This window comes from Aedes aegypti, chromosome 1 (genome assembly GCF_002204515.2).
Source record: "Aedes aegypti strain LVP_AGWG chromosome 1, AaegL5.0 Primary Assembly, whole genome shotgun sequence".
In the NCBI taxonomy this organism is placed as follows: domain Eukaryota; kingdom Metazoa; phylum Arthropoda; class Insecta; order Diptera; family Culicidae; genus Aedes; species Aedes aegypti.
In genome coordinates, this window is record NC_035107.1 from 209,004,031 (window position 1) to 209,027,007 (window position 22,977).

Here is a 22,977-nt window from a genome sequence, read left to right on the forward strand (position 1 = left end):
CGTGGGGATCATACGGGAGCGTGCCCCGCTCAAGTGTCACAATTCTCAGACCGAGTGAATTTAGTACACCAGTGGATTAGACCATCTCTTAATTCATCTCGTAGAATCATACAATAGTCTAACCCACCGATGTACTAAATTAGCTCGGTCTGAGAATTGTGACACTTGAGCGGGGCATGCTCCCGTATGATCCCCACGTGATTTGGCCCCGCTCTAGTGTCAAAATTCTTCGACCGAGTCAGTTTAGTACACCAATGGATAAGACCATATCTAATTGATTACGAATAATCGACAATACGGAAATTTGAGGATGTTTCGGGATGATGTCGATTATTTTAAAAATTATTCTACTTGAAGTTCACGTTAAACAATAATGAACACGTGATTATCTAATGATTAAATTATCTTTTTATAATACAAAATCAATTAATATATCAACATTCTTCCTTTACATAGACTTCCATTACAATCGAAGAAGAATCCAATATTTCATCGGATTCCAATCTCTCCTCCACATATTCCTCCAACCATTCATCAGATTCCACACGCTCCTCCTTGATATCTTGACTTTCTTCTTCCTGCTCAAGCTTGACTTTCTTAACGTCAACTACCGGTTCCGGTGTTGGTGGATCAGCTTCCAAAGCTTCTACAACCACCTGTTCTATTTCTGCCACCGACCGTTTCAATTGAAAGTTCTGCATTCTTGTGTTTTGTTGAAGAATCGCCTGTGTTGCTAGGAATGCTCGGTTGTTAGTTCTGGTTTGCAACCGAAACCGATAAGCCTTCTGAACATGTCGTAGACAACTGTTACAGATACAGGCTTCGCTATCGTCTTTGTAGGTGAACAATAGACCGACGGTCACATAAATCTCTTCCATGAGATCGGAACTGGCTGGCTTTCGGGTTTTGTGACAGAACAGTGGCATCAGGTTGTTAGCCTTGGTACTTATGTCCCGAACGCACAGGCGGCACTGCGATGCAAAGAACATGATGTGAATGCTTTCCTCCTCCACTATCCGGGATTCGACGTCATCCGTTTGGACGGTGGCCAGACGTTGGTTGAGGGTAACAGCTAAGCCGTTGCGTTTGCAGCAACTGCATTGGCAAGGCGGAGGCGTCTGTACTTCGTAGCCGTGATAGCTGTAGGTGCCGGTTTTCAGGTTTCGCCATGGAAGGATCCCCGCTCGGAGTCTTATACCGAAGCGGCGGTCCGTCGTGAAGTCATTTTGTTTCTGAAATAGAAAGGATGGAAAGTGAGTCAGCCATGCATTGTTCAAACGTGGTGGCAGCATAGTATAGCTGAAATGTAAGGTACCGCGGGGCAAGTGGGTAAAAGCGGAAAGTGACTTAGGTAAGTTATTTAAGTCGTATATTTTAGTGAATACATATATGAATTTAGGTTCCAAACCCATGCGTAAACCTTTGATGTCATTCAGAACATTACGGCAGACAAGAAGTTTATGTAGGGGGGTCTGTAGCCTTGAGGTTACGCTTCCGCTTCATAAGCGGAAGGTCATGGGTTCGATTCCCAGCCCCTCCACAAAAAAAAAAACCGTCCAGCCACCAGAAGACGCCTCACGGAGCACATCCATCCTCCGTCAGTATCAGATGGTGACTGAGACAAACTGACCCTCTTCGCAGGCAGCTAGCCTCACTAATGTCAGCTATAAAGTGGGGGCAGCGTTTATGGTAACGCCGTCACTGCACCGCCACGCTGGCAACACAAGAGAGAGAGAAGCGAAAGTGAACGATCATTCTTTTCATACCCATTAGTCTGTACCCCACGATAAAAAGAAACAAGGTATAATATTCCGAAAAATGACATTTGGTAGTGACGTCATTCCTATCGCAATCTCGAACGAGTACAAGAGAAAGCAAAGCCTGCTCTCTTTTACTATCCTTCTAGCCCCATGCTTGGCGATAGGAATGACGACACATGTTTTTATTGAAAATCGTTGTTTACACGTGGGAATAGCCTACCTTGTTGTGTCTACCGTGCTGTACCCGATATACGAAAGAATAAAGACGTTTAGAGTAAACGGTCCCGCGAGTTAAAAAGTTTTTCCCTCTATCACGATACGCATTGTCCGGAGTGTTCCGGTGTTCCGCTGGCCTGTTGGGTGTCCGTATTCGTCGGTCGGTCCACTCTGTTGCCCTACAGGTTATGGGCCCAGAGTCAGTGAATTGGGAAAAGTGTTTTCCGGGACAGAAAGTGCTTCGCGGAAGCCATTAGTGTGCGAAAAAGTTTTCGGCGTGGGTACGATTGGTACAGTTCTGTCGGCGGTTGCATTTGGCTCGAGCTGCAGAGCAGCGCGCGGTTGTGATAGTGTGCGTGTGATTTGGAGCACTCGAGCAGTGCGCGTTTTCGGTTGCTGGTGTGTTCGAGGCTGGAAGAAATTTCTAGCGTAACAGGTGAAAGAGGCCTGATTGGAAAAGTTTTCGTTCTCGTCGCGTGTGTGTCGATCGGAGAAGAAAATGAGTGAGAAATTTCTGTTCGCTCGTCTGAACAACCAGAATTTCCCCGTGTGGAAAACGCGTATGGAAATGTATTTGAAGCGCGAAGAACTGTGGAAAGTGATAAGAGACGCAGCACCAGAGCCGGTCAGTGATGACTGGACGAAGAGTGACGAAAAGGCGCTGGCGATGATTGTCCTAGGTGTTGAGGACAGCCAGTTGAATTTAGTGCGTGGTGTTGCGACGGCAGTGGAAGCGTGGAATAAATTAAAAGATTTTCACGAAAAGACGTCGATGACGTCAAGAGTGTCATTGCTTCGTCGCATATGCAGCTTGAATATGTGCGAAGGGGACAATATCGAGAAGCACTTGTATGAGTTGGAAGAGCTTTTCGATAAGTTGGCTTGCGCCGGTCAGGAAATGGAGATGCCGCTTAAAATCGCGATGATCTATCGCAGCTTGCCAGAGTCTTACGGCAGTTTGGTTACCGCTCTGGAAGGTAGACCGGATGCCGATCAGACAATGGAGCTGGTCAAGCAAAAGCTGATTGACGAGCATCAGCGCCGGCAAGAACGTTCGGGCGATGCCGGTGAAAACGCGATGAAGATGTATAGCAGGAAGAAGAAGAGCGATAAAGTGTGTTTTCAGTGCGGCAAACCGGGACATTTCCGCCGAAATTGTCCGCAGCTGAAAAGCGGCCCGAGCGGCAGTGATGTGAAGCGCGATTCAAAACCGAAATCCGGTAGTGCGAAAGCGAAGCAAGCAGAAGAAAGTGATTCGGCGATCTGTTTTGTGGCTGGAAATAAATGCAGTGGACCTTGGATTGTCGACAGTGGATGTTCCAGCCACATGACGAACGATAAGTCGTTCTTTGACAAACTGGACACGAGTGTAAAGGTGAAAGTGATCCTGGCCGATGGGTCAGAGACAATGTCCGGAGGAATCGGAGAAGGCACAGTGAAATGTGTGAGCGGTGAAAACAGTTTGGTGGACATTCCGTTCAAAGACGTGTTATACGTGCCTGCACTGGACAGTGGACTCATTTCGGTGAGAAAACTCGTGAAGAGAGGACTGAAAGTGGAATTCAGTGGTTCGAGATGTGAGATCTTGTCCGCGCAAGGTAAAATAGTGGCTGTGGCGGAACCTCGCGGCAATCTATTCGCGTTGAAGGTTGCAGAAGAAGCTCGGCTGGGCAAGGAAGCTCGGCACCAGCAGAATTGCCAGCATACCTGGCACCGCCGGTTTGGTCACCGGGATCCGGCGGCATTGGATGAGATCCAAAGGAAGGAGCTTTCTGACGACTTCAAGATTCAGGATTGCGGGATCCGGCAGGTTTGTCAACCTTGCCTTGAAGGTAAATCATGTAGAATTCCATTTCCTAAAACCGCGAGCAATCGGACCCAACGTGTTCTCGACGTCGTTCATACTGATGTATGTGGTCCGATGGCAAACGTAACGCCAGGAGGTGCCCGCTATCTAATGACAATCATTGATGATTATAGTAGATACACCGTCGTGTGTCTACTGAAGCGTAAGAGCGGTGTAGCTGATTGCATTAAGAAATATGTCGCGCACGTCAAGAACATGTTTGGTCGGGCTCCATGTGTAATAAGATCAGACGGCGGGGGTGAATATACCGGTCATGACTTGAAGCGGTATTATGAGCAGGAAGGCATTCAGGCGCAGTTCACCGCGGCCTACTCCCCTCAGCAGAACGGAGTAGCCGAGCGGAAGAATCGCTCACTCCAAGAAATGGCCACATGTATGCTTCTTGACGCCGGCCTTGATAAAAAGTACTGGGGGGAGGCGGTGGCTACTGCAGCGTATTTACAGAATAGGCTACCATCCCGCGCCGTCGATACTACACCTTACGAAAGGTGGTTCGGCAGGAAACCGTCTCTTTCACATATGAAGATATTCGGTTGCCCTGCATTTGTTCACATCCCCGATGTTAAACGGTCGAAGCTAGATAGTAAAGCTAAGAAGCTGCTGTTCGTGGGTTATTGTAGTGACAGGAAGGCCTACCGGTTCTTGAATACGGATACAAACGAGATCACTATCAGTCGCGATGCTCGGTTTGTGGAACTTCAGGAGGAGAAGACACCTGCGCTAGGTGGTCTGCAATCGGCTGGAGAGGAATTCGTTGAGGTAGAGACCACTAGCAGCCGTCCGAAGAAGCGAGTAGGTGAAGAAAACTCAGAACAGCCACGGGACCAGGAGGAGTCCGAGGAAGATACTTTCTTCGACTGGGATGATGAACAGGAGCAATCTGACCAACCGGAAGCGACAAGAAAAGAGCAGAAGCGGAGCACCCGAGGCGTACTGCCAAAGCGGTTGGAAGACTACGTCGTCAACGCGGCGATGTTGGCACAGGAGGAGCCAGCGACCTACGAGGAGGCAGTGGCCGGACCCGAGCAAGGACTGTGGCAGGAAGCTATGGCGGAGGAGTATCAGTCGCTGATGGAGAACCGGACATGGAAGCTTGTTGAACTACCCGCCGGACGGACCCCAATCAGTTGCAAATGGGTCTATAAGAAGAAGCATGATAGTGTCGGCAACGTTTCCCGGTTCAAAGCACGGCTCGTCGCGAGAGGATTCTCACAGAAATTTGGAGTAGATTATGATGCCGTCTTTGCTCCAGTGGCGACTCAAACAACCTTGAGGATTTTGCTAACGGTCGCCGGGCAGAAGAAAATGCACGTCCATCACCTCGACGTGAAGTGCGCCTACCTTCACGGTAAGCTAAAGGAGGAGGTGTATATGCAACAACCGAAAGGGTTCGTTATTCCTGGGAAAGAGAAGTTCGTGTGTAAGCTTGAACGCAGCCTGTACGGCCTCAAGCAGGCCGCACGAGTATGGAACGAGACGATAAGTGTGCTGTTGAAGGAGCTCGGTTTCACACAGTCGGTGGCAGATCCATGCCTTTACGTGAAGAGATTGCCCGATGGTGGTGTCGTATATCTCCTTATTTATGTCGACGACATGATTGTGGCAAGCACGGTTGAGGAGGAGATCAGGTTGATCGAAGAACAGTTGCGAAAGAAGATATCGTTGACGTCGCTGGGAGAGGTGAAACAATTCCTCGGCGTTAGAGTGACTAGAGACGATGAAGGATGTTTCAGCCTGGATCAAAGTGTGTTTATCAAGGTTCTTGCGCAACGGTTCGGTTTACAAGACGCAAAAGGTTCAAGCATTCCACTCGATCCGGGATATTACCGCAGCCGGGTGAATAGTCAACCACTGGATTCGAACGAGCGCTACCATAGTTTGGTAGGAGCGCTTCTATATATCGCAGTGAATACTAGGCCGGATGTTGCCGCAAGCGTGTCCATCCTAAGCAGGCAGATCAGCAGCCCTACGGAGACCGATTGGGTTGAATTAAAACGTGTCGTACGATACTTGTTGAAGACCGCCTGCTACAAGTTGAAACTGTCTGCTGCGAAATTAGATCTCGTTGGATTCTGCGACGCGGATTGGAGCGGAGATCCATCTGACCGCAAATCGAATTCTGGCTATTTGTTCCAGCTTGGCAAAGCAACAATTTGTTGGGCAAGCCGGAAACAAACGAGCGTATCTTTGTCCAGCATGGAGGCCGAATATATGGCCTTATCGGAAGCGTGCCGTGAATTAGTTTGGCTGAGGCAACTGCTGGAAGAAATTGGAGCACCGCAACAGAAGCCAACTACTGTACTGGAAGATAATCGTAGCTGCATCGAGTTTGTGGAGACTGACCGTAAATCAAGAAGATCCAAACATATCGACACTAGGGTGCACTACACCAAGGATCTGGTCGATAAAGGTGTGGTGGCTCTCCAATATTGTTCGACGGAGGAAATGACTGCGGACATCCTAACAAAACCGTTGGGAGCGGTGAAACAACAGCGATTCGTGGAAGCGATGGGGCTGGTCAGTACCGATGGCCGGACTGTACCGGTTCCGTGACGACGAGGAGGAGTGTCAGCTATAAAGTGGGGGCAGCGTTTATGGTAACGCCGTCACTGCACCGCCACGCTGGCAACACAAGAGAGAGAGAAGCGAAAGTGAACGATCATTCTTTTCATACCCATTAGTCTGTACCCGATATACGAAAGAATAAAGACGTTTAGAGTAAACGGTCCCGCGAGTTAAAAAGTTTTTCCCTCTATCACGATACGCATTGTCCGGAGTGTTCCGGTGTTCCGCTGGCCTGTTGGGTGTCCGTATTCGTCGGTCGGTCCACTCTGTTGCCCTACAACTAATAGCAGAGCTCTCTCCTACCTGCTCGGTGTGAGAGTAAAAGAGTAGGAGAGAGTGAAACTAGATGTAAATATAGATAAGTTGAAAATAGATCTGTATCGATAAAGCAGTTACACAGATCAACTGAGTCCGGCACAGTAGTGGCCACGAGCACGGAGTGCCTAAAAAAAAGAAAGAAAAAAAAGAAGTTTATGAGATTTTCAATTTTGAGCCCATGTTATTATTTATTTATTTGGTGCTACATGAATTAACTTGATAAAACCTCGCCAACAATGTTTCGCCGATTCACCGGTTCGCCGGTTCATGGCCGCTTCTCTCCATATTCGACTGTGACCCACGCTCTCCAGGTCCTGGTACACCTGGTTAATCCACCTAGCTCGCTACGTCCCACGCCTTGTTATTTAGACTGGATTCGAAGCGAACACTATCTTTACAGGGCTGTTGTTCGGCATTCTTGTAACATGCCCTCCTCAGCGTATACTTCCAGCTTTAGTCACCTTTAGCACTGCTTCCTATAGATGAGCGGTTCCACGCCGTTTCGCAAACCCGATTATTTTTGTATTTTTTATATCGCCTGAAAATTTGCATACAGATTCTTTATGACCAAAAATGCCATTATGTACTTTCAGACCGCCATTTTGAACCTCGCCTTATTTTTGAGAAGGGCGTATCGGAAAATGCATAGCAAATCTTTAAAAAACTGTAACTCGAAAACCGTTTGTCCGATCGATTTGAGATCTTCTACAAAGTTGTAGGTATTGCTTAGGACTATATGGAGAAAAATATGCACGGTAAAAAAAGATACAGATTATTTTTGATTTCAAAAACAAAATTTTAAAATCGATTTTCTCCAGAAACGCAGTTTCGATTTTTTTTATTTTTGAATATGTTTTAGGGGACAACTTATGTGATTTATTGCACAATGTTTCATAATGGAAGAATTATGGACAAAAAAGTTATGATTTTTTAAAAAATTACAGATTTTGGAAATAGAGGAAAACAATATTTTTTTATGTGATTATTTGAAAGTACAGAAAAATTGCAATCGAAAAGTACTTAAGTAAATTTTTTCTAGGTTGCATCAATTTCGAGATATACTCATATTTATATAAAATTTTCAAATAAAAAAATGAAAAATAGGCCATTTTCAAGCATATTTCGTGTTTCTTCATTCCAGAAAAAAAATATTTTGATTGAGCGAATCGTAGCTAAATCTTTTATCGTTTCTGTGCACTTTTTTCAAATGGGCGAAATTGACAACGACGTCTAAATGAGAAATCAACGAATGAAATTTTTCAAAAGAAAATTAATTCTCTATTTATAATACCATTTTTTGACCCTCATTTATGTTATTTGTGATCACCGTAAGGTGTTATATCATTTTATCTAATTCAACACTTATTTGTTTTAATTTTTCATTACAATTTTGCGAAAAATAACGTCCATTTTTGAACATCGTTTGTGATTGCGCCCTGCAGCATAATCGCCTTTTGTCAAATCATAAATCCAATTGCGCCCCTCGACCGAGTCCAATTGGAAAACCATCTGTCAAATTCGCCTGTTTGTTTTACTTTTTGTTGAAAGCGGTTTCAATTGCGCCCTTCTGCTCAAATTTCTTTTTATAGTATCGTTTTCAATGAAAGGCTTATATTTATGTTGAAATATGAATATTCAGGTGAAGATAAATCGAAGCCAAACCTCAAATTTTCAAGAGCACGGATCTGGAGAACCAAACATCCGTTTGAGCTGAAAACTTAATCGATTGGTCACTCGCTGGTGGTGACCAATCGATTAAGTTTTCAGCTCAAACGGATGTTTGGTTCTCCAGATCCGTGCTCTTGAAAATTTGAGGTTTGGCTTCGATTTATCTTCACCTTCAGCGCTGGTAAAATCACCTCGCCGCTCTCATCAAACAAAACAGTCCGCTTGAGTTCACTAGCCGTCGTCAGGAGTAGCCAAAGGTAAGTGTTTTAACATTCCATCGTCGATCGGATACCACCAGAATCTTTACGGACAACTTCTACAGAAGTAATGTTTTTCTTTCAGCCAATCACACTCATAATTCTGCAGGATATCCTCCACTGCTGGAGGATAAACCGATATGCCATCTTTGATGCTATTATAGTTTGTATGGGAAGGTGCCGGACAGCATCACCGGTGACAAAAACTTAGTCGGGGGCAAGTTTTGAAACTGTACAGCGGCGGAGGTATGTTAAGAATTTTCTAACTTCTTGGAAATCTGATGCAATAGGATGTGCAGTGAATTGAACAAGAGACGTTGCATCGATTTCCTTTCCACACTATTATCTATCCAACATCCAACGATAAGTGCGATAAGGAGACTAAAACATTCCAACACAATACCTTGTACAATACCGGGGTTTCTACATATCAGTTTGGGGATATCAATGCAGGCGTCTTAAACTAACATTTGGTAACAGATTAAATGATGTATTACATGATTTATGCGAAAATAAGCTCAAAATTCATCAAGAGCCTCTAATTGATATTTGGTTTCAGATCAGCCCTATTGTCATCGTTGTTTGGTGTGGGAGGAAATGGGCGGAATGGCACGCTAAGAAACAAATATTCGAAATTCAATTACGCCCATTTGTTTTTCATGATTTATTTCAAGTTTAATTAAAAAATATGAAATTTTGTGGCTTTTTCGGAAAGTCTAATGCAAAAGGATACCAGTCCAGCCTTCAACTCAATTTGTTTTAATTTGTTAGTTTTGCCCTTTTGAATAAAGTACACAGGTTTGATCAAAACATTTATGCATAACCCAAGTAACCAATAAGCCGTAAAAATCAGCAGCAAGTCAGTTCTATAGTCGATTTAAGGGCATAGTCAACAGGGCTAATAAGAACTATATCGTGATTAGGGGCCGCTCAAAAGCCACTTTTGGCGAATTATTCGGCCGATAAACGGCCTATTTGTTCCGAGTCTCTGAAGTGAGAGATGTCAAAAATTTTATGGCACGTGCGAAAGAAAAAAGAAAAAAAAAAGTTTGTTCATCTTTTGTACTTCTCTAGCTTTTTCTGTCTCATCCGAGTCGATTTTTTTTGTTGAATGACTGCGGTTCGAACTAATGTTCTCTCATTTCCTACTACATTTTGGATGATTCCGATCACGTTCCCATTTGCTCCATCGACGCTATTTGAATTATCTTGTTCAGCATCATATATAAAGCGAAACATTGTGGGTGCTGGGTGATGGCATGAATTGGATGGAATTCAACCCGGACAACTTCAATGCTACATTTTTCCGAAAATCCAAGAGAAAATAAATGGAGCTATCGGGAAGCCTTACAGCAATAAAAATCAATTTAATGCATGTTTACAGGTGTCGCAATCCTGATTGCAATCGGTGCAATCCGGACGGTCTCCGGAACGATCAGAAAGCGTGAAATTCATACTTTTTCGTTCGTTGCAATGGATCCACGTAATCACTAAGCAGGAGTCCCGTAGATTTGGAGACCATCCGGAATGCGATCAGGATTATGGGACCACACAAGACACGTATGTTTCAAAATCATTCCTATTAACAATTCAGCTGCTACTCAATACCGCTTCGATTTTTGTCATCTCGACAAATTGCATCACCGTTCTTGATTTGTTTTGATCGATGCCAAATTTGATTCGGGTGGCATAAACGTCATGTACACCAGCCTCTTAACAGCATTGACAGCCGTTGTATGCTGCTTGCAGACACAGGGCTTACAAGCACCGTGGCATAGCGTTATATACCCATATACGGCTTGTTTCAGTGCCCGAAGGTCACAGTGCCTAAAAGCAAACTGAAACTGTTATATGAAGCCAGTTGGCACTGAAAATCGGCTAAGCGGCCCACATACCGCTTATAACAGTGCTTAATGGTTACCTGGGAAGTATTGAAAAAAGAGTGCACGGTAAAAAATATAAACGATATTTTCAAATGAAAATTTGAAGCTAATAGTTCTTAAAAACCGCAACATTGATGTTTTTAATTTTTGGATATATTTTTCGGTTGTTGTAGGTTTTGTTTAGGACTATTTGGAAAAAAAATACGCACGGTAAAAAAATAATGACAGATTTTTTTAATAAAAAAAAATTAAAATCGATTTTCTATGAAAATGCATCTGTGATTTATATTATTTTTGGACATGTTTTAGGGGACAACTTATGTGATTTATTGCACAATGTTTCATAATGGTAGAATTATGGACAAAAAAGTTATAATTTTATAAAATATTACAAATTTTGAAAAAAATCGAAATAAAGGAAAACAATATTTTTATGTGTTTATTTGATAGTATAGAAAATGCATTGGAAGAGTACTTAAGTAAAATTTTTCTAGGTTGCATCAATTTCGAGATATACTCATATTTATATAAAATTTTCAAATAAAAAAGGAAAAATAGGCCCTTTTCAAACATATTTCGTGTTTCTCCATTCCGGAAAATTTTATTTTGATTTCAACAACACAAACCAAGTCAAGTCAAATACACAACACTGAAGACGGCTTTACTTTAGTTAAGGAACAGTACTACTCATCTTTTTGTATATTTACAGGCATTCTAAACAGGCTCCACAAGGGTTTTCATCACTTTTGCCTGTGTTAGTAGGTTGTAAGTGTTCGTAGTTCAGTGTGGAGTGCTTCTGAGATTTTGTTTGAATTTGAATCGTAAATTTTGTAAAAAGACACTGCAGGTAGTGTCCGTATATGTTGTGCAGTTTTCTCCGTCAGTTAGTCCCATGTTAGGCCATAGTAGAACAGTCCACCGTATTGTACCATCATCCACCATCAACTTCATTAAAGCAGTTTCCAATACCCACCACCAGAGCGACGAACAGGATAAGATTGGTAGCCAAAACGGGAAAAGAGACATTAAACCAATATGGACCGTCTAACGGATACGATGTTTCCCAAAATGTCTAGGTCACTGACCGTACGTCTAAGGACAGTGACCTAAGAAGCCTCACGTCCCTAATCAAGTAACCATCAACCGATAAGGTTTATTTAATTTTGCTCCAGCAGTGTGAATTGGTGGAAAAGAAAGTGGTGAAGTGTGTCGTGCGGAGAAGGACAGCAGGTAACAAGGTTCGTCTCCCAATGCCACTCTAGAATCTAATGGCAAATTTCTGGATTCCTAGAGCCCCGCTGTTTTGGACAGAACTTCGGTTCTGGTGGTTCATCAACCAACCAGCGTATGAGCCGAATACTCGAAAATCAGGATCAAGCTTAGGGCAAACCGACCAGAAAGTGGGTACCAAAACGCGAAGTACCAAAACGATGTGAGAAAGAGCCGAAATGTATGCAGGATGACAGCCGTGTCGGTCCTCTGATTTTGACTGCACACTGGTTGAATAATCCTCCTCGCCCGATGAGGTTTGCGGTGGCGGCTTCTTCGGAGTCTTCTTCATCACGGCGGTCTTTGACAATTGGTAGGGTTTTGCTTAGGAACTGCCTTCTTTTTCCCCTCCTTCTTCTGGTGGCCACAACCATCTCATTCTCCTGTGCACTGCTTCCTCTTCTTCTTCTTGGCGGCGGCAGCGGTGATGGCTTTGGCTTCGGACGGCATCTTCTCTCGGTCGGTCGACGGTCAGTTTGATTTGAGCAAAGCAAGACAAACGGTTCTTCGCTATGGACCAATGCACGAGTTCACTAATTTGATGTTTGAGCGGTGCCGAATTCACTGGTTGCCATGGTCACATAAATAACACGACACCGCTAAAATGCCAAATGGACCGATGTACGAGTTCATTAATTTGACGTTTGAGCGGTGCCATATTCACTCGTCTCCATGGTCACGTAAATAACACGGCACCGCTCAAACGTCAACGAGTGAACGTGTGCATTGGTCCATAGTGAACCCGTGCATAGGTCCATCGATGCCTGAGAAGCCCACCTGGTCAGAGCAAGCCGATCTGTTACCTGCTGAGATGCGATCCAAGCGGAGAGTGAAAAGCAAATAACGTCAACTTTTCTCTATCACTCCTATTTATAGATTTGCTTGAAATCAACGTTCTCTTATAAAACAGTTATTAAACTATTTAAACAGGTGTGTATGATACACAGAACGACAAATGGTCCTTTTCAGGACCACCAAAATGAGTCCAAAAAGTGTTAATTTCTGAAAACTTCATCCGATCAATAACAACACAAAACTAGTACACTTACAAATTCATACACTTGACAAATTATTAATAATCTTTCACTACACTCATACTCAAACTTCACTGTCAATCAAACATCATAATCAAATCAAATTCTTTTCAAAGTATTTTACTTTGAAATCCGAAACTCTGAAAAGGCTTCCAAACCAAATGACAGATATCCCTTAAAACCATTACGTAATTGAATACTCACAATCACAGAATTATCATCTATCATCAAACATCCTATCATCTGCAAAAAGCTACCGCAATGTTGTTAGAGTCTGACCTAGAATTGATCGGTCACAATCCGTATAGTAGTTCTATGTCAACCCCGCGATAATGTAACAGACATTACCCACCCCAATTTTTTTTCATGGATGATTAAAATATATGATAAATGAACGAATTCAAGTAATATTAAATAAAAAGTAATGATCACATCGAGGAAATAATATTAAGTGACGAACTCGCCAAGGGCAAAAGATAAAATAAAAGAAGGGCCAAGGGCAAAAGATAAAGAAAAAAATATAATCGAGGAAATATCGGTTCATCCTTAGGGTGCTCATCTTGCCCCGCCTTACCCTATGTAAATATATTTAATAAGGGAGGAACTTACATCGAAATGATGATCGCAAACGTAAAAGATCTTTGTTTCCGGAAATGGATCGGTTGGTTCGATGATACCTACGCGGACCAGCCACTGGAGGCGTACTTCGGGATTTCTCGGTACTTTCAGGAATTTGCCACCATAGGTAGCCGAATTGTTGTCACAAGCCGTACAGTAGCGTACAGCTGTGGCCGTTGAGTCCAGCGGATCGACCAGGATAGAATCCATTCGCACTTGCAAATATCACTATTCAAATAACCACACAAACAAACTAAATTCCGGACAAAAATTAATCTAAATCAGATAAAATACTTGTTTTGATTTGCTGGACTGACATTCCCTACCTACACTGACAGCTATCAGACGTTATGATGTTTATGTCTCGCATAACTATCGAAAAGCTCCTAAAGCCATTGATTTTATAAATGGTCTTTTAGGGTCTTTCATTGTAGCGATATCACAGACAGTCTGTGGTGATACTCTAATATTAGGTACTAAAGTATTTATTTAAACAACAAAAATTTTGAAACAAATACAAAACAAAAAACGTGCTGGTTAGAATCATAATCACGTTAACATTGTGTCCTTGAAGTCTTCTTCTAGGCATTACGACCAACTAGGACTGAGCTGCTTCTCAAGTTTTAGTTCACGGTTTCCATAACTTACGTCACGCTCTATTGTGAGAGGTGAGAAGAGGAGTTCTACATGTTAGGCCATACAAGATTTTCGAAATACGAAAAACTGGAGAATTTGTAAATACCGAAGTTTGTGTGGCGTAATTTTTGAACGTTCCTTTAAAAACTGGGGCTTTTTTCCTATTGCCCATTGCACGGTGACGTCATCAGAAAGTCGTTCTCTTTCCCTCCTTCGGGAAATCTGAAAACAACGGTGCCAGTACCTGTCAAAGTTGACAGGTACTGGCACCATTGTTTTCAAGTTTCGCTGAAGAGCGAAAGAGAAAGAATTTCGCCGTGAAATGCCTAATTTATGCATTCGTTACTTATGTCGAATTCGTTTTTGAACCCAGGTTGGAACTGGCGCAACCCGTTCTGAATTACAGTTTCAACCCCAACCCGATTCAGGTTCGACCGAACTACAATTTGCTTGACGTTTGTTTGTTTATGTGTTGATCACCGACCCAGTTCCTAAAAACGAAAACGACATTAAAATCTTCCCCATTAAACATTTGACAGATCAACAGCCGACTAAATGTGTTGAAAAATCGGTCGATTGTTGCACCGACGCTTATGGAAGATTAACACAGGGATCAACCGAATATCACCCGATTTAATTGGGTGGGTCGACGCAATCCTACTAAATAGGTGGATAAATCGGTATTTTAAGTAAAATCCAAGCAAGTTGACCTACTAAACATCAGATTTCCTCGGTCACCCGATTTAATCTAGCGACTATAGTCAGTTAATTGCTGTGTTAAACTTCCATAAGCGTCAACAGTTAAAATTTTATATTAATCAATAACTAAATATTTCGTTTCATAAATTTTCATTAGTTCAACGAAATAATATTAAGAGTAAAAGGCCAATCAACGGTCACTTTTGTCACCGTTATCAAAAGCTTGTCAAAACGTCTGATAAAAGTGACACATACTTCAAATGTCACTATCGGGCTTCTGTCACTGTCACTTGTGTCAGAACAGAACAATCCTCGTAAGCAACTGTCAATCATCTTTGGTGCTGTGTGAAAGAAACATCAAACTCGGATAGAAAATTTTTGGTGTCTGAAAAATTTAAGTATTTCCGTCCAGAATGCCGCCCAGAAAGATATTGTGTGAAGTTCGCGGTTGCAGACAGCGCTCGAAGAGAATCGATATCACCAGCTTGACGTTCCATCGGTTTCCGTTGGAAGTGAAAGAGTGAGTACACAGTGGGCTAAACTTCTGATATGATGAACAAAAAACAATTACGAATCTTTTTCTTCATTGTCTACAGTGACTCAAATTCATATTAGTACAGGGAACTGTTTTCAAATCAAATCGACAAAAATCTATCAAAATGTTTATCGAATTTAAAACACTTATCATTAATGAAGGTCACATCTGTCTTCGACAATCAATTTACTTATTCAATCACACAACTGATCAATGTTATAAGTTATAACTTATAACATACTTAAAAAATCATAGAGAACATTGGAGTTTAGTTTCAAATGATGTATACAATTTTAGACACACATACATATCCGTTTTTTCAAAGACAGATACTACCCATGACAATTGATTGAGTATTGTAATTTAAAAAAAAATTAAATAAACAAATTTTGATAGTTATTTTACCAGCTCGATAAGAAAAAAGTGCCCTGTACAAATATGAATTTGACTCTTGTTATTTGTTACGCCTAGGGCCGAGCAGTGGTCTCTCTTCTCGGGGAGTGCGGCCGCCCAGGAGAAGTTCAAAACCTTGGGCTCCGTTGGCGTTCGGAAGTTGTGGATGTGTTCGCAGCACTTCGAACCAAACTGTTACAAGGTGCCGGGTACGAAAGCCAACCTCCGGTATGGGGCCATACCAACGTTGGACGGACCATCCGATGAGCCGGACGTCGAAGATGTTGAGCCATTGGCCGGGACGGCACCTAATGTGAGTTACGAAGTGTCGTCCAGTGATGAACAAGAAGAAGGTAATTCTTCGGCGGTGGCGGGAACTGAGCCGTCGATCAGCGCGCGCAAAAGGAAGAAGGAGGTAAGTGAAATTTATATATAGGATTTATTCTCAGGTAAAGTAAACGCCTATCTCGATGCATGGGAAATTTCTTGCAAGAAATGGTCAAGAAAAGCGTTTTTATTCGATCGCATTCCGCAGTTGAAAAGAAATATCATTTCAAATCGAGCTCACTGTAGAACATTTCTTGACAATTTCTTCCGCAGAACAGCATAGGGGTCATACACAAATTACGTCACGCTCCGAGGGGGTCAAGCCAAGCGTGACAAGCCTTACAAAAATTTTGGAGGGCTCATACAAAAAACGTGAACAAGGGGTGGGGGGGGGGGGGGGGGGGCGGGTTTAATTCAAAAAAGTTGAAATTTAGCGTGACATAATTTGTGTACCATTCCATACTTAGCTTTAAGCTAAGTGCTGTTTTGCTCAAGAAAAGCAAAGGAATTCCTTGAATGAATGGGCCAAGAAATTTCCAACAGATAGCCCCGTTTGAAATGACATTTAAAGGCTGGTTTATTACTGACAAGAAAAGGAATCGCCTATCTCGATGCGCGGAAAATTCTTCCCAGAAGTGGTCCGGAAAATCACATTTTTCTGATCACAGTACGCAGTTTTTATTTTCATTTTCATTTTGCAGCGTTTGGTGGGGCAATGAGAGCGCAAGTCAGTCCAAAGCCGGGGGCAGGGATAGTTAATGGCCGTAATAGTCTATGCGGACCACTTGAACACCATCGGAAATGATAGGAAGGGTTGGGGTAGGGTATAGGAAATTGGAGAAGACTTGACACAATAACGCGATTAATGCTGCAAAATGTAAATGTGCTGAGAGCAATTTAATTTGAGTTTTGAAGTTTGGTTTGATTTATTAAAATTTCAAACAATTGTACAAGTAAGAAAAAAAGAGCTGATCGCTTTATAGAAATTTAATAAACAACAAAGTAATAACAATATGAGAGTGATGCTAAGAGCTGCTGATGGCACGATGCGACGCTTTAAGAGCTTTTGATAATGATTGAACATTACTATAAAGAACGCAATTCAATCGATGGTGACAGCTTTACAAACTTTATCTGTTTTTATTATGTACAGATATAAAATTATAATTCAGTTCACTGATTGGCGGTGCTGATTTATATAAAAATATTTGATATTATTAAAATGAAATGTGTTACTTACTAATGTGGTTCATGCTTCCCTGACCAGAATTATTCTGTTTTGAGCATCCTTTTCGAAGCTATTCTATCCAGTTATCCATTGATTGCTTACAGTTCTGAATTTGTTCTTATTGTGCATGCTCATGCATTATATTAGTAATGATCATAATCATGTAACAGATAAGAAGGTGAGAAAGAGAGAATATAGGAACAGTGATTAGTAATGAGTAATTATGTAGTTTTGTTAAAATAATAAACAATTAAACAGCACTAATGAATAGCTTAAAAATGACATTACAGCATAGCTGAGCCTTTCGGATCATAAGACCGATGTATAAAAATAATTTGTTTCGAAATTGTCCGCGTGGTCTTCTAGTGCCCCTATTAGATCAGAATCAGTCATAGACATACATATCGAATGCTCGCCATGACCCTATGACCAACATTTGTATATGTATAGCCTTAGCTGATGTGGCTTTTCTAATAGGTAGTTCTTTCACTCATTGATTGTCTTCAAAACCTTGTCAAGTATAGAAAATTGATTTTACTTCATTTATGACTACATTGAAGCTACATTGTACTTATTGAGTATTAGGTATTATTTTATGCTTTTATCACTATTGATATTATCAAGGCCAGAATTCCCAGTGAGTGAAGAATTTTATAGTACTAGAACACCATAGAAGATCGCTAAACATTACCTAATCATGGAACGGCTTTTTGCTCTATTATTTTAAGTAGATGCTATTGATCTCCCTTTGCTCCTATCCGCAACCCGGTGCACGCGCCCTGTTGGTTTTCGAAAACCTCGTAGAAGATTACAAACCGTCAATGGCATTCCCAATTACTACCCCACATTGCACATTCAAGGGTCTGACTGTGCTCCTAACCCACCCTCAGTTTGTAATCTTCTCGCCAGTTTGAAATTATATTTTCCCGAAGTGAAAGTAATTTTGATGAATGATAGCCGTACTATGCAGTAGTTTAACCATAATTTTTAGGTCAGAAGACAAAATCTAAATTTTGTAATAAAAAGGTTGCCATTGCTTTGAAATTCACCCATATTTATTTTTTCTACATTTTTGGACCATTTTTTTCAAAAGTTCTCAAAAAACTTCTATTTTAGGAATCTGCGTCAATATTGATAATTGGTTATTTGGTTTTAAAGACATTTTCCATAAAAAAAAACTTTGGCCGCCATTTTGTTTTCAGTAAGTTTATCAAAAACATTAAATATGGGCTAAACAATGTCATGTATTGAGGAGTTTCTCTCAAAAAAATATAAAGATAGGTTGAGTTATTTCAAAGAAAACTGAAGATTACAAAATGATCTTTTTTGAAGTTTTCAAGATCTTTATTTGGTCAGAGCGGAACCAAACACATAAATGCTAATAACTCAAAAACAGTTCTACTAATTTGCTTCATTTTTCCACAACAGACTGTCATCAAACTCTCATCAAGTTTTGAAAAATGAGTAACCGAACATGAGAAAAAATCTGTAGCCTGAGATAATAACGTGTGTTATGACTACGCACCGGTCCCCCAAGGAATTTTGGAATATCTTCTGAACCAGATGACTAATGTTCAAAACTGATACTGATTCTCAAAACAGAAGAATTGTCTTAGAAATGTCTTAGAACAAAAAAAAAAAAAAAATGACGATGTTAATATTATTTAAATATTTTTGTTTGGCAAAAAAAAATTCTACAGCTAGTGGAGGGCTTAAAGACGTCGTTGCGCAATAAATTATTGCATAACAATTTTCAGGAATTGCAAAATAATGGTGAATGCATCCCAATATGATTTGTGACAACCTCAAGTGGTCTTTTGCAAAAAAATGTTGTACGTAACTCGTTGCAGAACTCGATTATTACAGCACTCGTCGTAATTATCCAACTCAGCAAGCCTCGTTGAATAAACATACCACTCGTGCTGTAAAAACCCTCATTATGCAACTTGTTCTGTAAACTACTATTAAGATACAACTATGTTGTTCGTATATTCGCAGAAACTCGACGACCCATTCTACGACTTCCTCGCGGACAACGATGACGCGGACAAAGACGGCAAACAGCAAAAATTTCGCAAGGGGCACCTTCCGTTCTGCGTGTGCAGCACCTGCCGTAGCAACCGGGCGGCCAAAGCCATGGAAAAGAACATGGCTCCGAACAAAGCCATCCAGACCGCGGACAACGGGCCCCAACCAGACGCTTCTCCGGTTCCGATGGGACTAAGTCAGGACTCGTGTCGACTGTGTTTCAGCACCGACCAGCTGGAACCGCTCTGTTCCGGTATGATTGTGGTACGGGACGAGATGCTGGACAAGATCTACGTCTGTACCGGCGTGCTGATCATACCGCGCCCAAAGGTGTCGATCTTCATCTGTACGCCATGTGCCCAATTGATCAATAGTTTCCACGCCTATCGACAGCAGGTGTGCAGCAACAACCAGGCTCTTTTGCGAACAATGGCCTTAAAGGCATTGAAGACCAGTGCACCTGCTCCCAAAATTCAAAAAGTAGCACCCCTCCCCCCTCAAAAAGTCCGTAAAGTCGTATCGGTTCCGATCAAACGCAAGCCTCCGGTAGGTCTAATTCCGGTTATTGATACACCTCCAATGCTGAGCCCACAGAGCCCACCGGTACAGTATCGTAAGATAGCCCCAAAGTTACCCATGGTGGTGGAACCGGAGGTGACTGTAGTTCCACCTATAAAGGACGAACAGGATGACCCGCTGGAAGGATGCGGCGATACGACGCAGAAAGTTGCCCTTTCCATGGCAAGAACGTCCAACATATTGGTCAAGTTGCAGTCGAAGCCCATAGTTGTGATGAAGAAGGAACAACCCGGCCCGGCCCTGTTGCACCTGGACGCAGAAGAGGGCCAGGATGGTTTGCCCGAAGGAGAACGTTGGCAGTGTTGGCACTGTGAGAATTCCTTCCCGTTCCAGTTCGAGTGTGCCAAACATCTACTGCAGGTGCACGAGGAGAATGTGGGTTCGATCAAGAGGCGCCTGAAGTTGGACGAGCTGAATGCCAACATGCTGCAAATGATGAGTTTGAATCAGAAAAAGTAGGACTGGCCGAGTCATGTAAGGTAAGCTACTACAATAATTTGAAGCACTGATTTTCGTTTATTTAAATACAATCAAATGTAGTTCTCCAGGCGCGATAGAGTATTGATGTGAATATATCACATTTCCACTTTGGCATCTGAGGGTGAAGTCTATTGTCTACAACTGCTAAAGCTATCGATTCTTCCCTGATAGACATTTCACAAGATCTCCAGGGATTTCTCCAAAAAAATCCTCTGAAAAATTTTCAAGGAACTCTTGCTGGAATTTCTCAACAGACTGCTCTGAAGATTATTCCATAAATTCCTAAAATAGCCTCCAATCCTATTTCATGTATTCAGAATCGGGAATTCGGCACTAGGAATCGGTAGTCACTCATTGTGTTGCCGTTCTTACCCCACTTGGCGCTCGGTAAAGGAGTAGTTTTTTTTCCAGCCGGAGGTTTTTTGAATAACTTTTTTATCACGAGACAAAAATGCTAAACTAGTATTAATTAAGAGTCGTATTTTCCTCTTTATCCACGGATCGCATCACCGACCAGAGACTCCCTCACTAAACAACACCCTTCTCGTGGTGATTGTGGAGATGCAGAGATATTTTCCCATAATTTCATCTTCCTTAGCTGATTGGATAGAGTCTGCGGGTACAAAGCAAAGCCATGCTGAAGGTGTCTGGGTTCGATTCCCGGTCGGTTCAGGATATCTTCGTAATGGAAATTTCCTTGACTTCCCGGGCATAGATTATCATCGTACTTACCACACGATATACAAATGCAAAAATGGCAACTTTGGCAAAGAAAGCTCTCAGTGCTTATATAACACTAGCTGAGAAGCAGGCTCTGTCCCATTGAGGACGTACTGCCAAGAAGAAGAAGTAGGGCTACCTTAGTATGTACGTTCGGCGACTGTGCAGGTCATTCAATTAACAAGATAAGTTTCTCTCGTCCGTGTGCTTTATTTCCGTTACAATTGCCGGGTACTACATAGAACACTAGCGCGGATTCAACGGTGGCAAGTTGGCCAACTGGTGCTTGGCCAGACTGTCCAAGTTCAGATTCTCGGCGTTGTGGCTCGGTGCGTGTCGCCGGTAGTCCTGCAGTCGGGAGAAAACCCGTGGACAAAACTCGCACTTTATCGACGAGTCCTCCGTAATTACACCGGTCCGGGTAGCGATCTGGAGCTGTTCCGGTCGCAGCTGGTGCTTGGCCTGGTGTCGCTTCCACTGGATGTGCTGCGAGAAGCTGTCCTGGCAAATGTCACACACATACGGCCGCTCCCCGGTATGCGTTCGGATGTGGTATCTCAAGTGGTGACTGTACTTGAACGACTTGGGACAATGTGGACACTTTCGGTCCCGCACTTCCTCGTGGACGGCTTTCATGTGCCTTGCGAGTGAACGCTTCTCCCGGAACTGGGCAAAGCATTCTAAACATTGATAGGGTCGTTCCTCGGCGTGGTCTCCCAGGTGAATCATCCACGATTCTCTATCTGGGAACACCTGACTGCAAACCATGCAACGGTGTTCCTTGTTGGCGTTGGCCGCAATCGATGCTTCCATTTTGGGAAATACCAGCTGATCCATTGCCCCGGAAAACGATCCCATCAGTTCTCCGATTCCATTCAGGCTGGTTGTTATGGCATCTGCTATAATACTGCTCTCCGTTAGGCAATTTGCTTGCGGATACACTTGTGTCTCCTGCGGACCTGGTATTCCTTCCACTAAGGTAGGCCGCCCCGTTCCGTCATCCTCTCGCATCTCTACCTTAACATGAATCTGTGGTTCCAGGACGTTTCGCTTGGCCTGGATAACCTCGTCACAGTGTTTGCTCCTGTTCTGGAACTGATGAACTTCCTCCAGAAATGCCACACAAGACTGGCAAATCCCCGATGGGTAATCCTCGCGTATTGAGATCCGTACTCCAGCACAGGCCTGAATCTTTTCTGTTAACTCGCGTATGTAGCTTCCATCCGGGGGGAACAGTGGAGCGACGTTCTCCTCCGAGAAGCACAACCGACAGAACGTTTCCGGATTGTCACTGGGACTGGAAGCGTTTAATTGTTAGTAATCGGGGCTGAGAAAATAGGAGTTTTCTACTCACACGTCGTCCAGAAATTCTCCAGCAAGAGCAGATTCCTGCTGCGGTTGCGTCTCCATTGTTGGGAAGAATGTTCACTACTTCGCGATGTAAATTAATTGAAAATTTTGGCGAAAAAACAGTAGAATAATCATAAATTTAGTTTTCTTATCTGTCCAAACCTCCAGACGTGTTTTGTTTATACTGCACTTTTTTGTTTCTATCTGGCAGGTGCACAAATGCAAATGAGCCTATGCATGCTATAAAACTTTTGACTTTTACTGTGCGCCCTGTTATCAAGTTGCCCGTGAGAGAGAGCAAGACAGCACCAAAACACGGCGCACAGTAAAAGTCATGAGAACAAAAGAATTTATGGCACGTACAGAGGCTCATGACAGAAAGAAACGCCAAAAACAAAGTGGTGAATTATTTTTTGGAAGCGTGGTGAAAATGAAATTTCAAAAAAAAAGCACGTAGAAAATAGAAAACTCACGCGAGTCGTGACCAGGCTTGATATGCCATTTTATGAGACGTTTCGAATCATATACATATATGATTTATCATTAT

General features: G+C 42.6%; 3 protein-coding genes across 5 annotated transcripts; 1 reads left to right on the plus strand and 2 right to left on the minus strand.

The window, feature by feature from the left end:
• Positions 1 to 385: 385 nt before the first annotated feature.
• On the minus strand, positions 386 to 13,945 carry LOC110681510. Its single transcript, XM_021857416.1, has 2 exons — positions 13,447 to 13,945; positions 386 to 1,232 (listed from the first exon to the last, which is right to left on the minus strand). Exons 1-2 carry the CDS (start codon positions 13,663 to 13,665, stop codon positions 435 to 437), a joined length of 1,017 nt encoding a protein of 338 aa, XP_021713108.1. The 5' UTR covers positions 13,666 to 13,945; the 3' UTR covers positions 386 to 434.
• On the plus strand, positions 8,098 to 20,429 carry LOC5575726. Of its 3 annotated transcripts, XM_021857415.1 has the most exons (5): positions 8,098 to 8,365; positions 8,612 to 8,651; positions 8,737 to 8,897; positions 15,797 to 16,133; positions 19,272 to 20,429. In XM_021857415.1, exons 4-5 carry the CDS (start codon positions 15,885 to 15,887, stop codon positions 20,337 to 20,339), a joined length of 1,317 nt encoding a protein of 438 aa, XP_021713107.1. In that variant the 5' UTR covers positions 8,098 to 8,365; positions 8,612 to 8,651; positions 8,737 to 8,897; positions 15,797 to 15,884; the 3' UTR covers positions 20,340 to 20,429. The 3 variants fall into 3 exon arrangements, with proteins under 3 accessions (XP_021713107.1, XP_021713106.1, XP_001662163.1); XM_021857414.1 differs by lacking the exon at positions 8,098 to 8,365 and having other exon boundaries at positions 8,515 to 8,651; XM_001662113.2 differs by lacking the exons at positions 8,098 to 8,365; positions 8,612 to 8,651; positions 8,737 to 8,897 and adding an exon at positions 14,595 to 15,310.
• Positions 20,430 to 21,269: 840 nt separating this feature from the next.
• LOC5575727 (zinc finger protein 691) lies at positions 21,270 to 22,688 on the minus strand. The gene is made up of 2 exons (XM_001662114.2): positions 22,435 to 22,688; positions 21,270 to 22,377 (listed from the first exon to the last, which is right to left on the minus strand). Exons 1-2 carry the CDS (start codon positions 22,488 to 22,490, stop codon positions 21,327 to 21,329), a joined length of 1,107 nt encoding a protein of 368 aa, XP_001662164.1. The 5' UTR covers positions 22,491 to 22,688; the 3' UTR covers positions 21,270 to 21,326.
• Between the last annotated feature and the right edge of the window lie 289 nt (positions 22,689 to 22,977).